The 19,420-nt window shown below is 54.9% G+C and overlaps 3 protein-coding genes across 5 annotated transcripts; 1 reads left to right on the top strand and 2 right to left on the bottom strand.

Moving 5' to 3' along the window:
* Positions 1 to 188: 188 nt before the first annotated feature.
* Positions 189 to 1,448, bottom strand: MIA (MIA SH3 domain containing). Its single transcript, XM_004620728.2, has 4 exons — positions 1,322 to 1,448; positions 1,090 to 1,223; positions 523 to 633; positions 189 to 212 (listed from the first exon to the last, which is right to left on the bottom strand). Exons 1-4 carry the CDS (start codon positions 1,446 to 1,448, stop codon positions 189 to 191), a joined length of 396 nt encoding a protein of 131 aa, XP_004620785.1.
* Positions 1,449 to 5,471: 4,023 nt separating this feature from the next.
* On the bottom strand, positions 5,472 to 13,984 carry SNRPA (small nuclear ribonucleoprotein polypeptide A). 2 transcript variants are annotated; one of them, XM_004620729.2, is made up of 6 exons: positions 13,693 to 13,984; positions 10,990 to 11,162; positions 9,299 to 9,478; positions 7,813 to 7,986; positions 7,355 to 7,443; positions 5,472 to 5,850 (listed from the first exon to the last, which is right to left on the bottom strand). In XM_004620729.2, exons 1-6 carry the CDS (start codon positions 13,763 to 13,765, stop codon positions 5,691 to 5,693), a joined length of 849 nt encoding a protein of 282 aa, XP_004620786.1. In that variant the 5' UTR covers positions 13,766 to 13,984; the 3' UTR covers positions 5,472 to 5,690. The 2 variants fall into 2 exon arrangements, with proteins under 2 accessions (XP_004620786.1, XP_055001711.1); XM_055145736.1 differs by having other exon boundaries at positions 9,326 to 9,478; positions 13,693 to 13,913.
* A 667-nt stretch (positions 13,985 to 14,651) lies between these two features.
* Positions 14,652 to 19,404, top strand: ACTMAP (actin maturation protease). Of its 2 annotated transcripts, XM_055145614.1 has the most exons (7): positions 14,652 to 14,858; positions 15,020 to 15,611; positions 17,805 to 17,873; positions 18,114 to 18,238; positions 18,471 to 18,600; positions 18,689 to 18,759; positions 19,059 to 19,404. In XM_055145614.1, exons 2-7 carry the CDS (start codon positions 15,295 to 15,297, stop codon positions 19,394 to 19,396), a joined length of 1,050 nt encoding a protein of 349 aa, XP_055001589.1. In that variant the 5' UTR covers positions 14,652 to 14,858; positions 15,020 to 15,294; the 3' UTR covers positions 19,397 to 19,404. The 2 variants fall into 2 exon arrangements, with proteins under 2 accessions (XP_055001589.1, XP_004620840.2); XM_004620783.2 differs by having other exon boundaries at positions 14,652 to 15,611.
* The last annotated feature ends 16 nt before the right edge of the window (positions 19,405 to 19,420 follow it).

The raw sequence follows: 19,420 nt of genomic DNA, 5'->3' as shown, positions 1-19,420 counted from the left end.
CTGCCTAGCAACCACTGACGTTGCACAGGCAGTGAACTGATTGGCTAGACTCAGGAACCTGGGGAAACATTTCCTTTGCACATTCCCACTCCACAAAGACCACAGACACCCGCAGTTTGCACTTGGCTGCTGTATTTGCATGACGCCAGGGAGGAGAAGCAACTGAAACCGCGGTAGACTGGTTGAGCTCACTGGCAGTAGAAATCCCATTTCTGAAAGAGAAAGGGTAAACTGTCAGGGTGGGAACCAGTAGTCACAGCACAAAGAATCTCGCGGTTTCAGCAAAGATTGTACCAACCAGGTTCAGATTTGGCCACACAAGTGTTATGCAAATTAGCCCTGGGCCCTCTAACCAAAGTCCATTTCAATTCCCCATTTTACAGAAGAGAAAACTGAGTTAGGAAATCATTCCCGAAGCACACAGGCCACCAAAGGAAGGAACACCTTTGTCATCATCACAACACAAGGATCCTCCCTCCAGAACCCCACCATCCCCCCTCCCTCCCCAAACAAAGCACTTACATCTGTCTTAACATCTATCTTGCCAGGTTTTAGAGTCTGGTCCTCCCGTACTACACTGCTTGGGAAATAGCCCAGGCGTGCAGCCGTGTCTCCATAATAATCTCCCTGAACCTGGGGAAGAAGAGTTAAAAGCTGGGTGTGGGAAGACAGCAAGTTCTACATTCCAGCTCTTCTTCCTCATTGCCACGCAACTGGCTCCGTGTCCTTTTCATCTAAATATCAAGTTTAAAGTGACCAGCTCATGGGGCTGAAGTGATAGCACAGCAGGTACGGTGTTTGCCTTGCACACAGCTGACCCAGATTTGATCCCCGACCTCCCATATGATTCCCTAAACACTGCCAGGAGTAATTCCTGAATGCAGAACCAGGAGTCAGCCCTGAGCACCGCTGGCTATAGCCTAACCACCCCCCCCCCGCCGCCAAAAGAGTACAAATAATCACAGTAGCACCCCAAAACAACTCCAGTTCACCCCTTCAATTCCCCCCTTTAGATGGAAAGTGAAGGGGATACTCCCACCCCAACCCCCAGCCCTACCCCCTTTCCTCTCCCACTCCCTCCAGACTCACACTGCCTCCCCAGAAGAGCCGGCCTCGGCCCTTCAGCTTGGAGTAGACATATACCACCTGGCCCCTGTGTATGGTGAGGAACCGGCAGTCTGGGGCTATGTAGTCCTGCAAGGCCACCGCCATGGAGATGGGGTCTAGGGAAGGAACAGAAGGGAACGACAGCATCCCCCATGTGGCTGGCAACACAGGCCCTCCTGGCTCCTGTGCCCCCAATCCCAGCCCCCACTCTTACGGCTGCATTCCTCATCAGCACAAAGCTTCCGGTCAGCTAGCTTGGGCATGGAGCGGCCCCCGACGCTAGGCCCAGGGTAGGTAGACAGTAAGATGAAGACGCCCAGGAACACCAGTGAGCAGGCCATCGCGGACGAGGAGCGGGAGTGATCAGGAGTGGGGGACACAGGCTCTGATTTCCTCTTGTCAGGCTTCTCTCTCCAGCCCAAAAGGGAAACCTGTGTTCTGTCTTGGCCCCGCCCTAAACCCCAGCCCAAATTTGGCCCACACCTCCGGGAGATGGCTTAGTCAAAACCCTTTCAAGGATAGGGTGGGGGCTGCCAGCCAAGGGAGATGCCCGGATGGGCCCCATCGTGCTCAGGCCCCTCCAAACAACGGCAGCCCTGAGCCTGCTGGGGTGCCTGGGCCCCTCCGCTGTCCCCACCAGGGACAGAACCCGAGAAGGCAGCTGGAAAACTTCACCCTGGAATTTCCTGAGCTGAGGGGCAGCAGAACAAGGCAGCCCTTTGAGAGGACATGCCCCCCCGCCGCCCGCTCTGCCCCAAGTCCTGAGTGTGTATTTTGTGGAGCCTTAAGCAACCGAGGCCCATCCAGGATCATTCTGAATCCTCACAAGCCCTTTCCCAAGCGGGTGTCCCAGACAGAGCCACTTCTTTGAGCCGCTTTATGTGTATTTGGGTGGGAAAGGGAGGTTGGTGCGCACCCAGCAGTGCTCAAGAGCTATATTCCTAGGTTCCTGGCTTGCAGGGAGCACTTCTGATTGTGCTCAGGCTGCATACAAGGGCCTTGACTCCTCGATGGAGTCCTTGGCCCTGGCCTTTATGTGCTCTAGATTTTTCTTATTTATTTATTTATTTATTAAATAGGAGGAGCTAGAGCTCTTTATTTATTTTTTCACTTTTGGATCACACCCGGCAATGCTCTGGGGCTACTCCTGGTTCTGAGCTCAGGAATCACTCCTGGCAGTGCATGGGTGGACCATATAGGATGCCGGGGATCGAACCTAGGTCAGCTGCATGCAAGGTAAATACCCTCCCCACTGGACTACCACTCTGGTCCTGTATTTTTAGTTTTTGGTCTGGGGGCCACACTCGGCTATGCTCAGGGCTAACTCCTGGCTCTGTGTTCAGGGGTCTCTCCTGGCAGTACCCAGAGGACACTCTGCCTTGCTAGGGATCTGACTCGGTTCAGCTGCATACGAGGCAAGCTCCTTACCTGCTGCACTCTCTTCTGCCTTTTGGGCCGGGGTGAGGTGATTCGGCCACATCTGGCAGTGCTTCAGGCTTACTCCTGGCTCTAAGCTTAGGGATCAAACTCCTGGTGGGGCTCAGGGTGCCAGAAATCAAACCTGGGTTGACCATGTGCAAGGCAGGCACCCACAGTACGACCACTCTCCCACCTTTTAATGTTTTGTGTTTTTTTTTTCTTTTTGGGTCACACCTGGCGATGCACAGGGGTTACTCCTGGCTCTGCACTCAGGAATTACTCCTGGCGGTGCTCAGGGGACCATACTGGATGCTGGGAATCAAACCTGGTCGGCCGCATCCAAGGCAAACACCCTACCCGCTGTGCTATCACTCCAGTCCCTTGGTTTTTTTATTTGTTTTTTGCTTTTTGGGTCACACCCAGCAATGCACAGGTATTACTCCTGGCGGTCCACAGGGGACCATATGGGATGCTGGGAATCGAACCCAGGTTGACTGTGTGCAAGGCAAGCGCCTTATCCACTGTACTATTCCTCCAGCCCCACGATGAGCCTTTCTTACCTCAAACCTGAGTGTCTGTCCTTCTCCCTCTCCACATTATCAGACTAGCAATACCTATGCAGCCGAGGGGCTGGAACCCTTGGCCTCACATCCACAAGGCCAGCATTCTACCAGGGAGCCCATGTCCAGCCCACTATTCCCTCCAAGCTGGGGGTAGCAGTAGCCATGGGACACCTCCCTTCATGTCACCAAATCCCCAATGTTCTCCTGATCTCACTGGATGAAACTCAGATTGTGGTGAACAGAGCAGTTTCCCGAACGTTTAAAGTAGATCCAAACTAATTTATGCTCAGGTTTTAGTATATGCATTGACTTACAATTGGGAATGGGGAGGGGCACAGTGATTAGGGGGACCATATAGTGACACTATCAAATGAGGCTTGAACACATGCAGAGCAAGTGTCTTAATCCCTCACCTCCACCCCATGACTGTGCATGAACTCAGGGCCGTGATCACCTAAGCCAAGGGCGCCCTGCCCCTAACCCATTTCTGAGCTCTAACCCCACTGGAAATAAAGGCTACATCTGGGTTTAGCCAGGTTACCTGTTCTCGCCAGTATGCCCACCCTAAGCAGCAGATTGAACCCCCACATTTGCTGAACTGATTTTCAAGTACCTGGCAGTGGCTGTGCTTGACTGTTCGGGAGTGACAAATGATTATCACCCCAGTATTAACCTGGAGAGCATCCTCTAAACCAGGAAGATGAAGCTCAGAGTACAAACATCAATGGTCAATGGCCACTGGGAGAGGTCAGGGAACTGTATTCCCTTTTTTTTTTTTTTTCCTTTCTTTCTTTTTTGGGTCACACGTGGCAATGCTCAGGGGTTACTCCTGGCTCTGCACTCGGGAATTACTCCTGGTGGTGCCCAGGGGACCATATGGGATGCTGGGAATAGAACCCGGGTTGGCCACGTGCAAGACAAACGCCCTACCCGCAGTGCTATTGCTCTAGCCCCTATTCCCTACCTTTTAATGCACCCATCAATCCCTCTCCTTCTTGCAGTCTGCATTTGGTCTCTGAGACTTGTCTCTTGATTCAAACACATGTGCCTCTTGTTTTTTGTGGGCAACACCCAGAAATGCTCAGGGGATCATGTGGAATCAAGGACTGACACTGGGACTCCTACATGCAAAGCAGACCCTCCAGCTGAGTCACCTCTCCACCTCCTGATTGACTTTTTTTTCTGAGTGGGTAGGGAGGGTAGCCATATTCAGTAATGCTCAGGGCTATTCCTGGCTCTGCACTCAGGATTCACTCCTGGCACTGCTCAGGGGACCAGCTGAGCACTGAACCCAAGTCTGCCATGTACAAGGCAAATACTCTACCCGCTCTATTATCTCTCCAGCCCTGTCTTGATGCGCTTTTGACAGGAAGGGCTGCACAATGCTCAGATCCAAGTTAATGGATGTATTTCCTCTTCTCTAGATCAGTGATCTCAAGGAGTCTCCTATATCCCCTGCTTGCATGACTAGATATCAGATCTAGGACCTCAGGGGGGTGAGGTTTGCTCTACTGCTTGAGGCGCACCCCTGGCTTTTACACATTCTTCCTCCTCTTTCCTTGATTATCAAGTGAATGACGGGGGTGGGGGGGTGGGGATGGTGTGCGGTGTGTGTGTGCATGAGCGCATGCTCACCAGTAGCTGCATTTCCTACCCAGTGCTGACATCTTTTCAGCTATGGTGCTCACACCTGGCAGCTGCACAGCCCCAGTGGCCTGCAGCAGGGGGCGCCAGAACAGCAAACTGTCTGGCTTTGAGCTCAGCACATGTAGTGGCCCTGGGGACTTATTCCTGCAGTTTCTCAAAGCCACTGAGCTCCCTCCTTGACCCCCATTGTTCATTACTGGTTCTGAGAAATAGCCTGATTTCCCGTTTCTATGTGAGGAAAGGGTACTTGAGCCCGTAGACAGCTATGGAAGCCCCCCCATTATCTCCCTTATTCACAGTTGTTAACAATTGTTAATAGTCAAGTTCTCATTCTCCTCTCCAGCTGGTTCCAGCTGCCGCTGCATGTGAAGTGGCCTCATGCCTTGTTCCAGCACCAGGTCAGTGGCATCCCAGGTGGGGTCCATGTAGTAAGGGGACTGCAGAAGTGGCACCTTGCTGAACCCAGGAATGCTCTCCTTCAGGACTTGCAAACGGGGGCATCCTTGGCCAGGCCTGCCAGAACATTATGTGGCAGCCTGGGATTCAATTTCCTGACTGAATGCTGACCAAGACGAAAAGAATTGTCAATCAAAGCAGCAACGATGACCTCAGCTGAGTACCATGACTCTATTCTCTATTGTCCCAAGGTTGCAAATATTGAGATGCAAACACCCAGAATATTCTGATGTACCAGGAAGGGCTACGAGAAGATACGGAAATGAAACAGACCAAGGCTTGTGAAAAACCAAACGTCAACTTTAATTCCGGCCTAACAGCGCCAGGTGCAATGTCTGGGGACAGACTCTGGGTACAATGCTGTGTGACCACACACTCGCACACACAGCTCCAAGAAGGCCCCTGAGGGGGACTTACCTTCAGGGGGCTGAGCCAAAGAGGGAAGGGAAGGTCCCCAAACAGGGGTCAGGGGCAGGCCGGGGGTGGGGGGGGAAGGTGCTACTTCTTGGCAAAAGATATCTTCATGGCATTGTTCTGGGTGATCTTGAAGCCTTGCAGGGCGTCACGAGCCGCGCCTGCCTGCACCTCGTTGTCAAACTCCACAAAGGCAATGTCATGCCGCCCGGGCACCAGCCGCACCTCCTTGAAGCCAGGGAACCTGAGAGAAAGAATGACACAGCCCAGGGATTCAGATGGGGTATTTCCCTGAAATGTTCTGGGGCACCTGGGGGGCAACCTATAACACAAAGAACAGTACCAACACGGAGTTACCCGGCCCATGATGCTAAACTGGGAACCCAAACAGAAGCAAGTTCATACTTTGCTAGCACATCACTTCGGACCCCCGTAACGTGGGCTAGCAGTGTAGCTCCACAGCTGAATGGCTGGTTCAAATGTGGGGGGGCTGGGGTTCATTCGCCAGCACCATCAAACTCAATAGAACACTGCTGACCCTAGTCCTTCCCCACATGTAACCCATCCACCTCCACTCCAAAAAAGCCCCACTGTCTGGGTGGGGTTAAGGCACCCCACTCCGAAAATCTGATACCACTGACGGTCCCCAGAATACTGCGGGGGTCACTCCTGAGCAGAGCCACAGTAGCCCCTAAAAACTCCCGGGTGTGCTCCCCGTCTATAACCAACCACTGTCCTGTCCTGACCCCTCCCCTCCCCACCTTTCTCTCTGTTGTTGCTATGATGACAGAGAGAGGGGGCAGGGGTGAAGGCACACAGTTGGGGCCACACCCCTTGGCTGATGCTCTGGCACAGCTGAAGCACTCCCGTGGTACTGCTGAGCCGCTGTTTCGGCTATTTCCCCATCCTCCCTTCCCCACAGGGAGCTGTGCTGTGTAAAGAGGTACCCTATTTCTCGCAAGTGTTCTTATGAAAGGCATTCTTTGAGTTGGGAAGACAGAATGGGGTAAGGCACATGCCTAGCATACTTGACCCCCTAGAGGGTCCCCTGAGCAGAGCCAGAAGTCAGCCCCAAGTCCTGCCCACTGTGGCCCAAAAGCAAAGAAATAAAACTACACCTTTAGGTGAAAATGATGTCTGGTTCTCTTCTTTTTTTTTTCCCCCCTAAAGTCACACCAAGCAATGCTCAGGGGTTATTCCTGGCTCTGCACTCAGGAATTACTCCTGGAGGTACCCGGGGGACCATATGGGATGCCGGGGATTGAACTCAGGTCGGCTGCACGCAAGGCATATGCCCTACCCGCTAGACTATCGCTCCGGTCCAATGCCTGGTTCAAAGAGTGCCTCAATTTCACTGCTGTTCTACATACACCTACACTTCTCCAAGTTCTTCATTGCTGTTTTGGGCCACACTCGGCAATGCTCAGGGCTTACTCCCGGCTCTGCATCAGGAATCACTCTTGGCGGAGCTCATGGGGAACCATATGAAATGCAGGGATTGAACCCAGGCAAAACAAACACTCTCCGTGCTGTACCATCGCTCCGGCCCCCATCCTCTTCAATTCTAACTCAAAAAGAGGCCAGGGCAAATTGATGAAGGCACACCTGACTGCCTCATCTGCAAAGCTAAGCAAGCTCAGAGTGTGGACAGAACCAGCCCCAGCTCCATGGGGGACACTGCTGCCCTCCACGACCCTAGGCCCGGCCTCACGAGCACAGCACTGCCCTCCCCATCCAGCCCCACGTACTGGTTAAAAAGCATGGACAGCATGAGCTCGTTGGTCTCTTCAGGCAGGTTGGTGAGGAACAAGATGTGATTGGGTGGGTTTTCTGAAAGCTGTAAGGCAGAAACACGCCGCATGAGTGTGTGGGAATCCAGCACCCCCCCCCCGCCCGGCATTCCCAAAGTTCTCATGTGACAAGCCTCCCCACACTCCTTAAGCCCCACAGACTGCGGCGCATAGGAGGGCACAGATACGTGCACAGGCGGGAGCCTGTCACAAGTTCCTGAATGAATGAAAATGAACAGAGGCCGGCTCCCACTCCCACCCCCCAGTACCCCACTTCCTCTTGAGCCCCCCCACCTCTACACAGCTAATCACCCACAGCACTTCTAAGGGTGCCAATGCGCACAGCCCACCCTTACCCCTTCCTTCTGTGTTCTACTGAAACGAGACCCAGGGTGATCTCGTGACTAAGCACTTACAGGCTGGGCAGGTGGCATCTGACCAGGCATGAGCTGCTGAGGGGGCATGGCCCCTGGAGGGAGCTGGCCCGGTGCAAGGCCTGGCGGCGGGATCATGCCAGGAGGCGGCATGTAGGGAGGCTGGCCCGGCATGTGGTGCATGATGCGGGGTGCCTGGGTCATGGGTGGCATGCCCTGTAGACAGAGAGGTTGGGAGTTAGGGGGTGCAGGTGGGGACACATGGAGAAAGACCCAAACAGAACCGGAACCCAAGGGGAGAGTTAAGATGAAAACTCTAACAAAAAACATACCACACAAAAATATTTAGATGTCTCCTGGGCACCTAAAGAAATGTTTCTGATTTTTAAGTTTCGGGGGCGACACCTGGCTATGCTCGGGGCTTACTCCTGGCTCTGTGCTCACTCCCGACAGGCTGAAGGGGATCCTACACAGGGCAGAGGGTTGAAACCCTTGTCAATGATACAGAAAATGTGTGGCCCACTATCTTCCTTCTCTGGCTCTTACTTCCTTAGTCCTGTTTGGAGGACATTTACCCTCTTTTGTTTGTGGAGATATCCTTGATGCACTGCCCAGCATTTTCCACATAGTAGATGCTCAATGGAACAATTTTTGTGAGGGGGAGGGAGCTAAAGGGGGATGCCAGGAATTGATCCAGTGACTGACCCTTGAACATGCAAAACATGAACCCCACTGCCACACCTCCAGCCAGTGGCAGCTTCCGGAGGTGCTTTACACCTTTTGCTGGTCTCCTTGGAGCTTTTTTTTTTTTAAAAAAAATCATTTGACGTCTACTTGTTTATTTTAGTTTTGGAGAGGAGGTGGTGGTGGTGGTGGTGGTGTGTGTGTGTGTGTGAACTCAAAACTCAGACACTGAAGCCGGGTCTTCTATGTTCAAGGCAAGTGCCCTACTATCTCTCTGACCCAAACCCATTTGTCATAATATGGAAATAAAAGCCAACTTTTTTTCCATATTGACTTTACATCCAGTTACTTTCCAGGATTAAATCCATGAATAGTTGCCTCTGAGTCATCTACCTGTTAATTCATCTAAAGACACAAACTTCAGAAGCAGGGAGGCCAGGAGAGATTTTTCCAAGTACACAAACCATCACCCAAGCACTGCGCAAGCTCTACAGGGAATGGAGGTGGGAGAGGGCTCAGGGAGCGACCACACACCTAGAGTAATGGCCAAGTTCAACCCTAAAGCCCAGTGTGTGCCATCACTAGCACGATGGCAATGGGGGGGGGGGAGGAAAAGAGGCTGGGTGAGCTCAACTGGTTCAGCACGTGTTCTGCGCATAGGAGGCTGGGGTTCAAGCTTCAATACCCCACGATCCCCTGAGAAAGTCAGAGCACTAATTATCCCTGAATACTCCCCAGTGTGGCCCCCCAGACCCAAATAGAGAAATACAAAGGAAAGGAAAATGAGGGGAATGGGGAGCCTGAACTCTGCAGGGAGAGCCCTCCTCACACCCCCACCCCTTACCGGGACAGGTCCCTGGACAGCGCCTACCACGGGCGCAGCCGCGCCGCCCTGCACGGCCTTCTTGGCCGACGGCGTCTCCTGGCTCTTGGGCTTCCTCTTCTCCCGCTTGCGGTCCCGTTCCACGAAGGTGCCCTTCATCTTGGCAATGATATCCGAGTCGGTCTTGGCATACTGGATGCGCTGCAAGCAGAGAGCGGAGGTTGAAGAGAGGGACCTCCGAGCCACACTGGTGGAGCAGGGGCTCAGGGAGTCAGGCCCAAGTCATCCTTCTACATTTACATCTGTGAGATGGGAGCAGTGATTATTTCCCACACACCAGGACGGAGCAGGCGGCGCAGTGAGAGGCCAGCCTTGATGAAGGAGAGAAGTGGCCAGAACCAGCGAGAAGGAAAGGGAGACAGCTATTCGGAACAGAAAGAACAGACAGAGTTTGGGGACCATTTCCACACACTCAAGCACGATAGGGTCCAGACAAAAGAGGAACAGTGGGAAGATAGGTCAGAGGGTGACCACAGGCTGCTGAAGGTTAGTCTCAGCTCAGGATCGCTCTCGGCAGTTTTCTGGGGACTGCGAGGTGCAGGGCCTTAACCTGTGCTCCAGTCTATATAGCTGGATCCCGGGCCCCGGCTGGATGGCTCGTATGCACGGGGTCCATTTCTAGCTGCTCCAGAAATCAGAAGCTCAAATACCCAGAGGTGACAATAGGCAGAGGCAAGAAAGCTGAAAGCTCAAGGCAGTGTGGCACTGCCTTCCACACGGAGACAACTTGCTGGGGGACACTTACTGTCGCCTCCCCAGGAAGCTGGTCAGAGGCCACATTCCAACCAGGTGAAACTTTAGAAATCAGAACAGACACTGATGCAAAGAGGTGAACTAATAGGTGCCAGGAATTTTCATTCAGGGTCTTTTTTGTTTTGTTTTTTGTTTTTTGTTTTTGGGTCACACCTGGCGATGCACAGGGGTTACTCCTGGCTCTGCACTCAGGAATTACTCCTGGTGGTGCTCAGAGGACCATATGGGATGCTGGGATTTGAACCCGGGTTGGCCGCGTGCAAGGCAAACGCCCTACCCGCTATGCTATCACTCCAGCCCCCATTCAGGGTCTTTAAGCCATTTCTCCCCTCTGAACTGCAGCCTCCTTGGCCTACTACTTACCTTTTGAGGTTGGTTGGTTTGTGGGCCACAGTCAGTGGTGCTAGTAGATACCCTTGGATCACTGCTAAATGAACTTGGGCATCCTGCATACAAAGCATGTCACCCTAGTCCCACATACAACCCCCCGGATCTTCCTCCAGTGCTCACCATGGGCTTGCCGTAAAAGGGGAAGCCCTATATGGAGCACGGGGCATTGGTGGCCGCTCACTTACCTTCTGACTGTCTGCCACCCTCCTGTCCTATTCTCTCCTCCCCCTGCCACACAGGTGCTGGCTCACAGGCTTTACTCAATGTGCTGCCTCTGCCTAACATTCTCTCCCTCTTCCCCCTCCTTCCCATCTCCCCTCACCCAAAGAGCCTTTCCTGAACCCCCAGACTAGAACCGGTGCCTCACCAAAGTCCCCTCCCCGCACTTTGCTGAATTCCATTAACAGCCCTGACTCCAGTGCATTTACAGCTCTGGTGACAAGAGGGACAGGTCTCCCCAGTCCCACATACACACTCAACCCCCCCCAGATCCCCCCTCCAGTGCTCACCATGGGCTTGTCGTAGAAGGGGAAGCCCTGCATGGAGCGCAGGGCATTGGTGGCGCTGCTGACCTCCTTGAAGATGACGAAGGCCTGACCTCTCATCTTCAGGCTCCTTGACACCAGAATGTCCAGGATCTGGCCAAACTGGGAGAAGATGGCGTACAGGGATTTCTTCAACTCTGCAATGGGGGATGGCAGACCCATGGGTGACCAGAGCCCTTGGCATCACCTCCTGGAGCTCAAGCATCCCTTTCCAGAGGAAACTGAAGCCAGATGGGGATTCCCAGGAAAAGTGACAGAGTACACAGAATGTCACAGGTCAGCAGTCCCTCCAGAGCAGCTGCCCAGGAGCCCAGCCACGGGGAAAGGAGACCCCTGCAGGTGCTGCAGAAGGCAGAGATCAGAGGAACTTCATACCCATGTCAACAATACCTTGACACCGGCCTGAATGATGTTGTCAGGGCTGGCGTTGCTCCTCCACCTTGTCACTTTGCCCCCGCCCCCAAGACCCCTGCCTCAGCATCCTTGCCCAAATGCTCTCTCTACCAAGAATGACTTGCTCCTGAGTTGTCCCTGGCTACCTCCTTCCAGTCACCCAGGTCTCAGCCTAAAGCCACCACCCCAGAGGCCTACCTGGAGCATAGGGACTGATGCCCTCTCATGTGATGTCCCTCCTCAAAATCAGTTTGCTTTTCCTCATGGCACTGCCCACCTTCTGCCAACAAGCAGGCTCCCTTGCCACTGGGCTCTCCCCTGAAGACCCGAAAGCCCCCTTCACCCCCATCCCACTGCTCACCAGCTTCTCCCCAGCATCATGGAGAGGACATCATGAAGTGCTTCATGGAAAGAATGCCAGGGAACTCAGAACCACTCAGAGAGAGTAATTATTTTTTAAACCAACATGGAAAGCAGCTCTGAGAGACTGTCGATAATCGGGAGGACTCACCCACAGCTGCAGGGAGCACAGACCCAGCAGAGCAGGATTGGAGCCAGGATCCACCACCACCCCTCACTGCCTCTCCTTACAGCAGAGCAAAAAGCTGGGCCAGATCTCACACAAGAGGCTCTCAGCCCAAGAGAGGGGCCCAGAGAGAGCTCCTGCCTTGCAAGCAGCAACAGTTCCTAGGTTTGAATCCCTAGAGTTCCACAGGATTCTGGCAGCGCAGCTATTTGTGAGCCCTGGTGCAACATGGGGGGGTTCTGGCCACAGCACCGGCTGGCATGAGAGGCACCTCAACAGAAAAGATGCAACCTGGCACTCACCACAAGTAAAGAAGGCCGATGAGCACCCCCTTCCCGCAGCAAGCACCTCAACTTCTGTGTCCCACTAGGAGGCCCTCTGGCATCTGTCCCAAGAGATCATTCACCCCGCCCCCTTTGACTGCTAGGACCAGAGGCAGCAGCGCCAACATGGAGATTTAGTCCCTGTAACATCCATGCAAACGATCTGCCCAAGTGTCAATTTCAATATAGTAATGAAGTACAGGAGATGTGGCAGACACTGATTCAATCCCTGCCACCATATATGTTCCCAAATCCAGCCAGGTGACACATCTTCCAAAATATAATTGAGGGGCCAGAGTGATAGTACAGGAAGTAGGGCTTTTGTCTTGCACACAGCGGACCTGGGTTCAATGCCCAGCACCCCACAGGGTCTCCTAAGCACTGCCAGGAGTGATTCCTGAGTGTAGAGCCGAGTTAGCCCTGATAATCGTTGGGTGTCCCAAAGACAAAAATAAAACAAAATGGAGGATATAGGGCTGGAAGGCAGTACAAAGGGTTGGCGTGCACACTCTGCATATAGGAACCCTAGGCTTGATCTCCAGCACTAAACGATCTCCAAGTACCAACTGGAGTGACTCCCAAGCACAGAGTCAGAAGCTGGTGTGGCCACAAAAATGGGTGCTCGGGGGCCTATAAGTTCCAGAAAGTCCGTAAGTTATTGAAAAACTGGGAAAGTAAACCTGATGTCAGCAATATAACTGGGGGAAGGGGTGGCCTCCCATATCCTTGATGCTACAAGTGCGCTAAACCCCCTCTCCCCCATAATCTAATCCTGAAGCCCAATCTTCAGTACTGCTGGCTCCAACCCTTGCTATGTGTGACCGTGGGCAAGCCACATGAGCCCTGGTCTCAGTCTCCTAGCTTGAGAACTGGGAACACGGGCTCCTTCCTGCAGTCTCGTGAACAATGAACCTCATAGCAAGATAAGGCATCAGAGGCCAGCAGAGTGTGTGAGAGCCACTGTTGTTCCGCCCTCTCTCTGATACTTAAGAAATCTTGTATTTAGTGCCTGAGACGACGAGAGAGGCTAGTTTCCAGGCTTCAGCCTCATGGAGCTCAAGCAAATCACGCCCCCCCCACCCCCACCCAAAGCCAGAAGGATGCGGGGGAGGGGGTTTAGTGTGTGTGGGGGGGTCCGAAATCTAGAGGAAGTCAGAAGCTTGTTGCTCGAGGAAGTCATGGGCAAAAAGGTTTGAGGAAGAAGGCTTCTAGGAGGAGGAGTTGCGAGTCGATCAACAGGGACCAGGAGGGTGTGTACGACGTGGGGCGACTGGGAGAGGGGCCGACCGAAGGAGCGGCGCGTGCGAGGCGCTAACAGTCGGGCTGGAGGGAAACGGAGAGCGGAGGATGCCGGGAATGCAGCGGGCGGGGGGAAGAGTTCATGCAGGACGGTCTGCAGACAATTCAACTCCCCCGAGAACTCACCATCCTTCTTGATCTTCTCGTTGAGGTTGTTGATATAAATAGTGTGGTTGGGGCGGGCCTCGGGAACCGCCATGGAGCGAGACGCTGAGACAGGGCTGAAAAAAGGAAACCCGGGAACTTCAGCACTTGGTTTCTCCAAAAGCTTTTTGCCCCCAGGTGGGCTCCACTGGCTGCTCGGGGATCCTCCTTTGTGGCGGAAGGCGCGGGGAGGAACGAAGGAGAAGGAAGTTAAACCAGAACGCGAGCGCTCGACACGGCTCCTTCTCCGCGTGGTGCGGGAACGAGCTAGACGTTTACTACCACTCCCAGGATGCTTTACGCGATCACTGGGCGGAGCGTCCAGAAATGGCGATTCCCATTGGTCTATATACTCAAAGGGGCGGGCTCAGGAGAAAGAACCCGGATGTAATAGCTAGCTAAGTAAGGAGAGAGGCCCTGGCTTCTCTCAGTGGGCACTAGTTTTCCTACGCGAGACACGTGAAGACCCGGAGCCAGGATCTCCACCTGTCTGCTGCCGAACGCCGCCTGCGTCCTCATGGCTCACCTTGAAAGCCACAAGTTCCCACAAGAAGCGCTTGCTTAGTGACCGGGTTCCTACACAAAACTCAGTGCCGGCCCCGCCTTTGCCTTTCTACAAGCCAATCCCCGCGTGGAAACTCGACGTAGTAACCAATTAGACTAAGTCTCGTCCCTGAGCCCCAATCAAAGCCAGACGTGGATTCCCGCCTAGGCAGAAAAAAGTCCGCCTCCTGGGAGACAGACCAATGGGAGAAGACCGCGCCTCCTCAGGCGCTTCTCGCCAATCGTGATTCGGCTCGCGCTGCCGGCTCTTCCGGAGGCCGTCCGGCCGAAGGGCCTCGGCCGCCCACGCCGCGCGCCGTCACGTGACCTCCCGTAGCGGGCGCGAGGGGCCGCCCCCCACGTGACTGGCGGTGGGCGGGGTGTCCCGCGGCCGCCATCTTGCGGGCATGGGAGGCGCGCGTCGTTTCCTGTGTCCATTCTCGCGCTCAGCTGTCACACGTTCCTCAGAGACCTCAGCGTTCTCTCAGCGTTCCCGCGCCCGGGGAGCGCTTTCTTGTTGCACCCTGATTTCGGGACCTTCTCCACAAAATGGGCCGCTTTTCCCGCCTGTTGCTTTTTGACCTCTTGACCTCCTGACTCAAAAGGTCAGCTGGACGTTTTTGAGCTCGGGCCTTGGGATGTGAGGGAAGGGCTGAGTCAGAATTCCCGCGGTCTCTAGCCCAGCTGTTCGTCCCCACCCCCCCACCCCCCCCCGACGAGGAGAGTGACTAACTCTAGTCTCTGGGCTTTGCATACCCCTGACCAGGGTCTGCGCTTCGGCATCCCAGAGTTGACCCCTGCGCTTGGCATCTCTGACCCGGAAGAATAAGTGCACTGTCAGTTTACCCATTGCCACGGTTTGCATTCGCTCCGGAGTCAGCCCTAAGTGGGGCATTACAGATTTCAGCCCTAGGACTTCCCGTCTCTTTCAGCCTCCAAATTTGGCCATTCAGCTCGAAATAACCTCCCTCCCTGAGGCCAACCCTTTTTGGGGGGGCGGCTTCTCGCTTGGGTTCTCTGTCGGTGCCATCGAAGCCCGAAATGATCTCTCCGTGCGCTCCTCAAGAGTCGCCAGTCCTCCCTCCAGGAGCCCCTGCACCCCAGGCCCCCAGCGTTCCTCCACCTCCTCCCCCACCCCCAAATATCTCTGACTTAACTTTCCCACTTCTTCCCATTGGGCTGGCGGCCCCCGCCCCTCCGCCCCCACCGCCGCCTCCACCCCCTGCTAGAGGGGTCGCTCCCCCTCACGTATTCGGCCTGGAGAAGAGCCAGCTTCTGAAGGAGGCCTTGGAGAAGGCCGGCCCGGTCCCGGGGAGCAGAGAGGATGTGAAGAGACTCCTGAAGCTACAGAAGGACCGGTAGGGAGTCCCCCACCCGCCCCGGGTCTCAGCTGGCTTCTCTTGGGGTGGCCTGTTTGCTCAGGGCTTATTTCTAATTCTGTGCTTAGAGATCACTCCTGATGGGACTTGGGGGGCTTGGGGAGTACTGGGAATCAAACCTGCATGCCTTGTGTGCAAAGCAAGTGCCCTGCCCTTCTGTACTATCTCTCTAGCCCCTCATGCTATCTTTGCGCACGTGCATATGTGCATGTGTGTGTGTGTGTGTGTGTGCGTGCTACACCTGGCTTTGTAATCAGGGATCATTCTGTGTGTGGGGCTCAAGGAACCACATGTGGTGACCAGGGATCAAATCCGGATGTGTTGTGTACAAAGCAAATGCCCCGCCCTCCTGTACTGTCTCTCTGACCTCATCCTATCTTTGTGTACGTAAGTGCCTGCGTGTGAGTGTGTGAGATTGAGCTACGCCTGGTGGTGCTCAGGGCTTACACCTGGCTTTGTAATCAGGGATCATTCCGTAGGGCTCAAGGAACCACATGTGGTGACCAGGGATTGAACCTGAGTCTGTAGCACTTAAGGCAAAGTATCTTAAGTGTAGTTTGATGTACTGTCTCTCTGGGAATCTTTTTTTTTTTCCTCCCCCATTTGAAACTCTTATATGCTTCCTGAGCATAGTAGACTAGAGATTCAATACCTCCACTGCTGCCCCAGGGGCCCCACAAGTCATGCTGTTTGGACCATGCTCAGCATTTTGTGATGGTCTTTTCTTTTTATTTTTTTATTCTTTTCATTTTTATGCATTAATTTTTTTTCTCTATGCCAGGTTCTCTATGCAGGTTCACATATCAGAGGCCTGAAGTCTACCACTGAGCTAGAAGAAATATCCCGCAAATATTTTTTTAATCAGGGCAGGGAAATGAGAGGCCACTCTCTCCAAGGAATGCCCTGTCAAGACAGCAGCAGTGGAGGGGCCCAGGAGAGATCTGAGGGTCCCTAAGTCCACCGCCAGGCAGTAGGGAAAGGGGCTAGGCCTGAGGCTTTTTGGACACTGGTTTCATGATGATTTGCCTGACTGCAGGACAAGTGGCTCCCATATTCACAGGAGAAACAAACATCCAGCTCCCCAGACAAGTTCCCAGTCTGCTCCGGATCGCAATTTAATGCACCCCCTGATAGAATTGCCTTGCGATGCTCAGCAGTGTTTTCTCTGTATTTTCCAGTTTTCTTTGCTGAGTTCTCTCAAGGCCTTTGCAGCAGGAGCTGTTGTAAGGTACAGCCATCCTGGAGCTCTTGGGAAGGAACCGCTTAGCCACCAAGTTCAGAAGCATGGAAACTCACGAACCAGAGCCATAGGACAGTGGGGAGGGTGTTTGCCTTGCACATGGTTGACCCGGGTTCACTCCCCAGCATCCCATATGATCCCCTGAGCGCTGCTGGGAGATCCCTCACTGTGGAGCCAGAAGTAAGCCCTGAGCACCTCCAGTGTGACCCCAAAACCAAAAAAAAAAAGAAAAAAGAGAGGGACCTCAGTTTGAACTCTGGCCTTGGGACTCCAGGCTCTTTGCCACCCAGCTGGCAGGCACGCCTCTCCATAGGGGGTGCCCTCAGTCTTGCCCATGCCTGTCCCACTCCAGAACCGCAAGGACAGGGCAGGGCCTGGGATTTCCTTGTGCTCTGGGAGTGGCCCCCTCCAGTATGTTTTATTTTGTTTTGTTTTCGGGTCATAGCTAGTGATCCTCAGGGGTTACTCCTGGCTCTGTGCTCATGAATTACTCTGGGCGGTGCTCATGGGACCAAATGGGATGCCAAGGATCAAACCCTGGTCAGCTGTGTGCGAGGCATACTCCTCCAGCACCTCCAGCTTGTTTTTACTCTAGATCTTTCTCTCATCCGGGAGAGGACCTTGAGAGAAAGCCCAGCAAGAGGTCGGACAAGAAGGCACCCCTTGAGAAATTTCCTCCAGTAAGCTGGTGCTCCCTTGCCTGGCAAGTGTCTGACCCCAGGTTTGATCCGAAGCCCCACCAGGAGTGAGCACAGAGCCAGGAGTAAGCCCTGGACACTGCTGAGTGTGGCCCCCAAACAAACAAAAAAAAAAGAAACAATGCTGTCTTGCCCCTGGTGACCACCATGGAGGGGGGCCGGGGAGGGGAGCCTCTGTCCACCATGTGTCCCCGGCCACACCTGGAAGGCCTGGTCCCAGCAGGTTGTGTTCAGTTTCAGGAGTGACCTGCGGTGGCTCCTCTTCTGTGCTGACCTGCCGTCCCTCATCCAGGAAGGCCCTCAGTACGTGCCCTGCACCCCTCCCTGGGAGAGGGGACCCCTCAGGGGGCCAGGAGCCTGGAACCAGCTGTGAAGTAACCATTCTGGCACCTCCTGGGAAACATGGGTGACATCCCCCTTGCCCCTCCCACTTCACCCCAGCCCTGCAGCCAGGTCCCCACACTCCAGCTAGGGGTCGGCAGCCGGGTGGGGGAGGTGCTGGAAAGACACCCTCAGGGTTGAGGGGCTGGCCTGTCTCCGCAGGTGTGGGCAGGTAGCCTTGTGGATGGCCGGTGCCCTCCTGGTGCCCCCCAGTGGCGTCCCCCTGGAGAGACTGGTGCAGGTCGCCCGGGATAGAGGCTTCACCGCCCACGGGGAAATGTTCTCTGGTGAGTGAGGGCCAGGTGACCTCCAGGGGAGCCTGGGGAGGTCGAGGGGATATGGCGTGCCAGCTTCGCTTCCTCCTGTCCTTGTCCCCACCCCGTAAGACAGTGGATTCTGGAACTGTGCTGCTGTGTGGCTACAGCTTGTCCCCTTACCCTCCCTGAGCCTCACTGTTTGTCCTGGTATGAGATGCCCTGACCCCCTGTGACCCGACTCTGGGTTTCTTCCATCCTGCAGTGGCCGACATGGGCAGGCTGGCCCAGGAGGTGCTGGGCTGCCGGGCTGAGCTGCTCTGCGGTGGCCTGGGCCCCCCAAACCGAGACCGCATCCTGCGGCATCTGCTCGCTGGACACCCGCTGCTCATCCCGTATCCCAGTACTGGGCAGGGGTAGAAGGGACAGGGAACAGGCAGGTCCAGGACCACACCTCGGCTTTGCCCTTAACCCCAGCTCCAGCTACGACGAGGACTTCAACCACGAGCCATGTCAGCGGCGCGGCCACAAGGCCCACTGGGCAGTAAGCGCAGGTGGGTGTTGCCTCCTGCCCATCCCCCTATGTCCTCACCCCTGCGGGCCACTAGGCATGTCAGGGCTCGGTGCGGTTGGGCCTCCCTGTCCCTTTCTGGAAATTGGGGTGGGGGGGGGACACAAGCACCCCATGTTGCATCGGCTGCTCACAGGCCCTCAGGACCCCCCACAGCCCATGCTTTAGTGTCCACTTGGTGGCAGGTCCCCACCCTGCTGTGTGCAGCTGGCCCCGCCTGCCCCCGTTTCTCAGGGGATCAGGGAGCATCCTTGAACCCCCTCTCACAGCTTCTTTTCCCAGGGGTCCTGCTGGGGGTGCCAAGGGTGCCAGACTTCGGTTATGCTGAGGACCCGGAGCTTCCCGGCCTGTTCGTGCCAGTGACTGGTGTGGCCCACCAGCCGCCCCCCTTGCCTGAGGACGGCAGCCCAGGCCTGGTCTACCTCCTGGCTAAGCAGGGCAAGAGCTGGCACTGCCTGCTGTGGGACTACGAACACGTCCGTGAGAGCAACCAGCAGCTGACTGACTTCTCGCCCGCTAGGGCCGCCGATGGTCGCACTTACGTGCTGCCTGCAGGCGGGGTGCGGGCCGGTCTCTGCGGCCAGGCCCTGCTGCTCACACCACAGGGATCCGGCCACTAGCTGGCTGTGCTCCAGACAGCCCCC

This window comes from Sorex araneus, chromosome 8 (assembly GCF_027595985.1).
Source record: "Sorex araneus isolate mSorAra2 chromosome 8, mSorAra2.pri, whole genome shotgun sequence".
In the NCBI taxonomy this organism is placed as follows: domain Eukaryota; kingdom Metazoa; phylum Chordata; class Mammalia; order Eulipotyphla; family Soricidae; genus Sorex; species Sorex araneus.
The sequence above is the reverse complement of the archived record's forward strand: the minus strand, read 5'-3'. Positions and strand labels throughout refer to the sequence as shown.

What these genes read in the sequence shown, in the direction of transcription:
- MIA (XM_004620728.2), bottom strand. Translation starts at nt 1,448, where the DNA reads ATGGCCTGCTCACTGGTGTTCCTGGGCGTCTTCATCTTACTGTCTACC. An exon ending in TGCTGATGAGGAATGCAGCC is followed by an intron (nt 1,224 to 1,321) that starts GTAAGAGTGGGG and finishes TTCCTTCCCTAG; the next exon opens with ACCCCATCTCCATGGCGGTG. An exon ending in AGATAGATGTTAAGACAGAT is followed by an intron (nt 213 to 522) that starts GTAAGTGCTTTG and finishes TTTCTCTTTCAG; the next exon opens with AAATGGGATTTCTACTGCCA.
- ACTMAP (XM_055145614.1), top strand. Translation starts at nt 15,295, where the DNA reads ATGATCTCTCCGTGCGCTCCTCAAGAGTCGCCAGTCCTCCCTCCAGGA. An exon ending in CTGAAGCTACAGAAGGACCG is followed by an intron (nt 15,612 to 17,804) that starts GTAGGGAGTCCC and finishes GGTTGTGTTCAG; the next exon opens with TTTCAGGAGTGACCTGCGGT. An exon ending in CTCATCCAGGAAGGCCCTCA is followed by an intron (nt 17,874 to 18,113) that starts GTACGTGCCCTG and finishes CTGTCTCCGCAG; the next exon opens with GTGTGGGCAGGTAGCCTTGT.
- SNRPA (XM_004620729.2), bottom strand. Translation starts at nt 13,765, where the DNA reads ATGGCGGTTCCCGAGGCCCGCCCCAACCACACTATTTATATCAACAAC. An exon ending in AGATGCCACCTGCCCAGCCT is followed by an intron (nt 7,444 to 7,812) that starts GTAAGTGCTTAG and finishes TCTGCCTTACAG; the next exon opens with CTTTCAGAAAACCCACCCAA. An exon ending in CTGTCCATGCTTTTTAACCA is followed by an intron (nt 5,851 to 7,354) that starts GTACGTGGGGCT and finishes TCTTTCTCTCAG; the next exon opens with GTTCCCTGGCTTCAAGGAGG.